At 40.6% G+C, this 7,643-nt stretch overlaps 1 protein-coding gene across 1 annotated transcript; it reads right to left on the minus strand.

Moving 5' to 3' along the window:
* Positions 1-4,325: 4,325 nt before the first annotated feature.
* On the minus strand, positions 4,326-7,071 carry tmem121b (transmembrane protein 121B). Its single transcript, XM_053650348.1, has one exon. The coding sequence runs from the start codon at positions 5,874-5,876 to the stop codon at positions 4,683-4,685; it is 1,194 nt and encodes a 397-aa protein (XP_053506323.1). The 5' UTR covers positions 5,877-7,071; the 3' UTR covers positions 4,326-4,682.
* Between the last annotated feature and the right edge of the window lie 572 nt (positions 7,072-7,643).

A 7,643-nucleotide genomic window follows, 5' to 3' on the forward strand; every position in this document is an offset into this window, starting at 1 on the left:
CGCACCTGTGAGTCTAAATGTGAGGTATGCACTGACACTGAGAACAGACTTCATGTCTAAATTCATTGCTTGGATCCATTTACAAACCATGTGATCCTATTACAGACTGTCCTGCCATGCTTAATCAGAGAGAGGTGCTCAACCTACTTTTTTAAGGAATACGCATGATTTTGTTCTTTCAGTTAAGCACTTACTAGCAGGCAAAGATAGTCTACCATTTTGACCAACGTGGTCTGTGTTTTGAGCATCATATTGGTTTTCTGAATGTTTTCATTTCACTCTTCTGACTAAACTTTTGCAATTTTGCACTGGTTAAATACTTGCTGTCAATTAAGGACTTTTTCTTAACTGACTCGAATTCTTAAGGCAAGACACTACAGGTAGAAATGACAATTTTGGCCACAACAGTCATTTTTCAAAAATATTTTTTGGATAAATTGTATATACAACATTCACTTAAAATGTATTGATTATTTGTTTAATTCACTGTTTTTCATCCACTCATGGTCACATTATCTGAAACTTTGAAGAAGGCCTTATAAATCTTATAGACCATAATGACTACAATGGAAACACATGAAATCACATTTTTAAAACTGTTTTTATAAAAATGTTAAAAATTCTACATTCAGAAGCAAAGATCTCAGTTTCTACATGACCGGCATTTATAATTTTAAGTTCACTGCTATCTCTAATTAGAAGGATATTGCAGAGGAATTTCCCAAAACGCTGATTATTGTTGAATTTATATTAGAATTTATACTGAAAATGGCAACAAAAAATAATACATTTTTCAAAAATAATAAATATGGTATTTTCTTGATTAAACAAACTTTCAGTAAAAAGAACATGTCTCCACTGTGAAATAAATATTTTTGTTCTAAACATAAGGCTTTAATTAGTATGCAACATTTATATATGTAAATGTACATTACTGAAAATGTGCCAATGCAAAAATACCTGTAAGCATACCTCACAAAGATTTTTATTTATTTCTTTTTAAAGAAAACTATCCTATTCACCTGTAGTGTTTTGCCTTAACACAGGAGGTTTTCACATAAAGAAAGATTGAGCTGCTCTTGTTAGGGAGCGTTAGCCTGCAGCTAGTGATCAGCTACATACTACCCTGTCAGTAGTGTTGTGTCGGTAATAGATGCATTTCATGCTTTTAACAGCACATGTGTGACATTCCATAATTACTATGAATAAATTCTCAATAGTTTCATTAAAGTGCCTCACAATACAAGTGCAAATCAAAAACACCACGAGTCACGCATCACTAATGACCATCGGGATCATGAACACACACCAGAGAGGGTTTACACCCGGTGAAGTCGAGGGAAGAAAGGTTGGATTTGGCTCAGTTCCAATATAGCATCCTATTGGACTTGGCTAATGATATGAAGTTAGCTTGATATTAGATATTTCATATCCACGCCAAAAGGTCAGTGATGCTAGTTAGGGACTGACTTCAAAGTGCCATAAGATGAAAATGAAGAAATCAATAAGTCTTTACTTGAGTACTATATAAAAGTTGCAGTTAGATGGCAGTAATGATGCACAACTTCTGGACTTTGAATGTAGAATAAAAAAATAAATTTTTACCTTTGGAATTGCAACATGTTTGAACTGTTTGACAAACAATGTTAAAACCAACTGTAAAGAGTGCAACTAGGTGACAATAATGAGGCACAACTTTTGGACATAATTCAATACTTATTTTGTATTAGCTTTTCTTAAGCAAGCAACATTTAAATTGCAATTTTCTCAGTTCTATGCAGATTAGGTATGCGGTAAAGCCACAAATCCATATGATTGGCTCAAACGATTACTCAGACCAATCCTATGGTGTGTGTGGTCCAACATTTACAACATTAGTTCCTATTTATAGTTTGATGTACAAAAATGGAAGCGAAGCTTGTTTACCATGGTTATTCCCTCCATCCAGCTGTAAAAGCCCCACTTGGTATCCATCTTATCCTGTTATATACACAACCTCTCTTATATATATTTTTTTAAATTTTATTATTTTTTTAACCACGGCTTGGTTGCTGGTTTGAGTATTTCAGAAACTGCTGATCTCCTGGGATTTTCACACGCAACAGTCTCTAGAATTTACACAGAATGGTGCATAAAACAAACAAAAAAACATCTTGTGCATAAAACAAACAAAAAACCATCGTAGGGTCTGAAGGCTGAAACAGATCCTTGTTGATGAAAGAGATCAGAGGAGAATAACCAGACTGGTTTGAGCTGACAGGGAGTATATTGTAACTCAGATAATCACTCTTTACAAATGTGGTGAGCAGAAAAGCATCTCAGAATGCACAACACGTGTGCACAATGTGGTCTTCTGCTATTGTAGCAGATCTACCTCAAGGTTCGATGTTTTGTGCATGCTGAGATGTTTTTCTGCTCATCACGGTTGGAAAGAGTGAATATATTAGTTACTGTATCCTTCCTGGCAGATCAAACCAATCCGGCCATTTTCTTCTGACCAACAAGGAGTTTCCACCAACAGAACTGTCACTCACTATTTTTGTTTGTTTGTTTGCTTGATTGTTTGTCGCACCATTCTGTGTAAACTCTACAGACTGTTGTGTGTGAAAATGCCAAGAGATCAGCAGTTTCTGAAACACTCAAACCAGCCCATCTGGTACTTACAATCATGCCATGGTTAAAGTCACAGAATTCACACTTTTTCCTTCGTTCTGATGTATGATGTGAACAATAACTGTACAATAACTTTTGGCCTGTACCTGCATGATTTCATGCATTATGCTTCTGCCTCATGATTGGCTGATTGGATACCTGCATAAATGAGCAGGTGTACAGGTGTTCCAATTATTCTAGCATGTCCAAAATATCCTATACACCCTTTACAGTTGGTTTTAGAATTGTATACCATGGGGTTCAAAAGATATTGGAATTCAAATAAGTAAAATAATAAGAAGAAAAACATAAAATATGTATTACTCTGACTCATGTGCTGAATATCAAACATCCAATATCATATTTACGTGACATGGGTAGAGAGTAGGATCTGTCTGCAAATCTCAGAAGAGTAGATATGTCTTTGAGGTTATATATGAACTCACAGACATGCATTGCAAGAATTAGGAGTATTTTATGATTTCATCAATCAGATATCCTGTAAAGTAAGCTTGTTAGCCAGTTAGCTAGCATTGGCAGTGAACACTATGAATACTACACTTGTGAATATTAGTAAATCCCCGCAAAAATCCTGTCAGGGTAGTGCGTGTTAGCTAGCTAGTTAAGAGTTTACAGTGCAGATTATGAAGATCTATGAATAGAAGGTCCCCTTAAGAAATCCTGTCAGGTCAGCTTATGTTAGCTATTTGGAAAGCATCAGCAATTAAAGGAAAAATCCACCCTGAATGACCATATGTGGTTTTCAGTGAGGCAAAAGATTTATTTTATGATTAAATTTGGACTTTTTTCATTGACTTGTCAAACAGATACTGTTCCACATCTTCAACTTTCATGCTAATCCTGCTGTCAATGCCACCACACTCATCATCTAGCCAAGTTTAGTATCTTAATAACATATAACACTGAACATCCCAGGGACATGCTGAGTGAGAAAAGAAGCTTTTGCTCTTTTGTTTTTAACAGCAAAATCTGACAGTCATCACTTATGTTTGAGATTGTTGAAAATGTTTGTTCTATTAAACTTCATTTTAACTGCCCTAACACCATCACCTTGTGACTTCAGAGTGGCAAGTTCTCACAAGAATAAGGAAAATACACCAAGAAACAACAAATTCGGAGCAGTGAGCACATAAACATTTCAATATAAACATGTGTAAAGTGTTTCAGGATGGAGTTTTCCTCGAACTGGACCTAAAGTCCTGATTTAGAAATCCTGTCAGGTTAGGTCAAGGGTTCCCAAACTTTTCTAGAGCAAGGCCCCCCAAATGGCATTAACATTTGACCGAGGCCCCCCTTTTGCAAGATGTCTTTAAAACACATTAAAAATACAGACTTCTGAATATATCCCCCCCTTTTTTTTATTAATAATTACGTTGATGTTTTGTCTGTTTAGCAATTAGAAATTTAGGTATAGCAAATGTGATTTTAATATGTATTGTTACAATAACATGTTATAGTAATGCATATATATATATATATATATATATATATATATATATATATATATATATATATAAAAAATCATGTATTTATTTATTTTTCACACCAAATTGTTGAGGCCCCCCGGGTGCCCCCTGGCGGCCCCACTTTGAAAACCACTGGGTTAGGTTACTGGCTAACAACGTCAATGCTAAGATTCCCAGCTAAAGACTTAAAGCCACGCCCACTCACAACTACTCACATTTCAAAAATGGACTCAGATACACGCCTTCTGTGACCTGCAGACAAACCCTGGTGTGTATCTAGCCTATATGACGCATTGTGTATAATATGTTGTATAGGATGTGGAAAAGCCTTTATTTCACGCCCCACGTGAAACACGTATACCACATCAGGAGTAGCGGCCATCTGAGATTCTGGCACGTCGATTTGTTTGGTTGTAGCACCTGTTGAGGATGTTGGTCTTGCGACGGCGTTTCATAAGGCTGGTTATATGGTGAGTTCTTGGGAATATACTGTAAATGCGCGTCCCAGTTTAATTTCGGCAGCAGCAGCAGCAGCAGCAGCATCTAGGGCTGAGTGTTAACAGCCAGTGTGTTAACGTAGCCGCGTGGGCACATGTCGTTCTCCGAGACGCAGTGGGAGAACTGGGCCGGGTCTCCTCCGCGCGCCATTCTGCGCACACTCCTCAGGCTGGCGCACTGCTCCACTAACTCCAGGCACTTGCACGCCAAGAAAAAGACGTTCTTGAACATAAAAAGTGACACGGGCATGTCGTAGAGGAACACGAGCAAGCATCTGACGGCGAGCAGAGGCGCGTCGAGCAGCACGCCGCTCAGGAACCGCGCGCACATCCAGCGGCAGCGCATCCGCGAGGCGGCGGAAAGCTCGTAGAGCCAGAGCACCGGCACGGCCAGCGCCACGAAGTACGCCGCCATCACGCCGTACTTGAGGTACGCGTTGTTGGGGATCTCGTTTTGCACAAGAAGCAAATCTACGAGCGTGAAGCTGTCCAGCACGTCCACGCACGTGCTCACGAAGCAGCTCTGCGAGTGGTAGCGCGGCGCGCCGTGCGGATCCTCCACCAATGAGTTAATGAGGCAGAAGAGCAGCGGCGCGGCGAGCAGCGCGGTGGCCTCAAAGCCGGCTGCGCCCAACGGCACCTCGCGCGACACCAGCTCCAGGATGGACGTCTGCAGCACGAGCGCCACCTTCGGCGCGCACGCGATCACGTAGACGAGCCACGCGAGGTGCGCGAACGCGAACTCGCCCAGGTGACATCCGAAGAGCGAGCTCTTTTGGCGGAAGCCGCACGCTCGCTCGCGCTTGCTCCTGGCGTTGCGGACGAAGAAGATGGCCCAGCCGGAGACCACCACAAGGTCCGTGGCTATCCACGAGCACCAGTACAGGTCGGTGAACGCTATGAGGTAGAAGTCCAGGATACCGCCCTGCAGAACGAGCAAGGCGAAACACAGCACCTTGTAGAAGAGGTTCTTGGAGGAACGCGGGACGAAGGGCGGCGCAGACGGCGGGAATTCGCACCCAGAGGTCATGGCGCGAGCCGCCGCGGAGGCGCTGTCCGTGCTGCCTCGGTCCGCGTTGGCGCTGGATGCGCTCGTGCTCGTGCCCCTCGTGCACGCGCCGCTGCGGAGGAGAAGCTGACCGTTCTCCGGTGCCGAGGACACGGGGGAGTCTGGGTAGATCGCCGCTTCGGCTCGAACACAGCTGGCCACGGAGTTCGCTTTGCGAATGTCCGCGATCATCGTATTCCTGCCCGTTCTGCTTCCTCGCCTGTTTTTCCTCTCCGGCCCTGCGCAGTGACACGCGCTCAGCTCAGAATGGCGCAGAAATCCCGTTATGGAGCGCGTCGGAACGGACTGTGCGCGCGTCGATAGACATATCAGGGTTTTCTAGTCCTGTGCTCTACATTAGAGAGTTTTCCGTGCTCACAACAGACTTTCTGCTTTTCAACTAATTACCAACTCCTTTAATTTTAGGAGAAAAAAAAAATTCCGTCAAATGCATAGTCCCGACCGCAGGGTTTGGGGCACACTGGTGTACAATGCTACATAAGAAGAAACTTCATTACACTTGAAGAAAAGCATTACCCCAAACTAAAGCTATCCCTCACGCAATCCTGGTACACACCTACTGACCCCAGCTGTTTAACATGGATTTAAACATTTGTTGAATGCTATAAAATCACTTGTTGGTTCTAATTGGAGCCTTAATTTTGAAGAGGGTGAAGATCAGTGAATCGAGAAGATCCAAAAAGCTGTTCAGAAGATATGAAGGAATTTGGAAGCAGTTATAAATAAAAGGGGATGGCATGTAAGGTACTACAGAATATTTATATTACCATAGATACATAATGTAACCATTTTGAAAGCAATATTTATTTTTCATCATCACTATAATTATTCAAAAATACACGATTTGCTTATTTTTGATACTTGTGATCATGAATGAACAACTTTAAAACACAGCGTCTTGTTAGTCAGACCGTGTAGATTAGGTTTCTGCAACAGCAGCAATAACAGTAATTCTGACTGTAATTCAACTCTCAGGTTTATATCTGTGTACTCTGTTTAATACATCATTTGAATAACATTCACAGGGACTTTGCACTTTCCGCTTCTGGGCAGCATCACAAACTCTGTTATTAACTTCAAGCTGCTAAAGGAACAGTCATTTATAGCAGCACTAATGCAGATGACAAAAGGAATTTGTTCTGTAGATATTCCAAAACAACTACAAATTACAATAAGTACCATTATAAGTAACTATAAATGGATTAAAAACTATGATGTGCCATTCATTAGTAAATGGTTCATGTGGGTGATTTACTGTAGTACAAGACGAATAAAACACTTTAAGGAGGTGCTATTCTGGGAAATTAATCAACAGTAACAGTAACTCTGCAGCAGGTTTCATTATTCCAGAAACTCTTACCGAAAACAAGACAACAACTAAAGCATTAATGTTAATTTGTTGTGTGTGTGTGTAATTGACACTGCAGCCTTAAATCAGTTAATGTACATTATTCTACACATCCAAAGACGACAACACCAAGACCAAAAAATAAATAAAAACAAAACAAGACACACATCACTACTGTGATAATAAACTTTAATTTTCAAGTTATGTTGGATGGTTCTGGACCATAGAAAACAAGCACATATCAGTATAAACATATGCAATTTTAATTAAGTTCAACAAGAACTGAATAACAACTGTGTGTTTGTGGATTGGCTACTGACAGCCGAGCTTAATATGCAATACTGAAGCAAAACATAAAGCTACAATTACTAGACAGTTAAAGTGATGAAACACTCGGCTTCGTATTTGAATGCATTTAAGTCTGCTTTCGAGAGTCCAATTTCACAAAAAGTATCGCTACACTCAGTTCATAGGAGAGACTGTATTTGATACCACAGGTGGTTATAACCTGTACACTTCAGGTAGGATAAAAACTGACCTGACTAGGCCAATTAGAGAGAATTGGAGGAGGAGAAGTAATAGGAGAAAGA

This window comes from Ictalurus furcatus, chromosome 19 (genome assembly GCF_023375685.1).
Source record: "Ictalurus furcatus strain D&B chromosome 19, Billie_1.0, whole genome shotgun sequence".
NCBI lineage: Eukaryota > Metazoa > Chordata > Actinopteri > Siluriformes > Ictaluridae > Ictalurus > Ictalurus furcatus.

Excerpts from the sequence above, each read along its gene's own strand:
- tmem121b (XM_053650348.1), bottom strand. The coding sequence starts at position 5,876 with ATGATCGCGGACATTCGCAAAGCGAACTCCGTGGCCAGCTGTGTTCGA.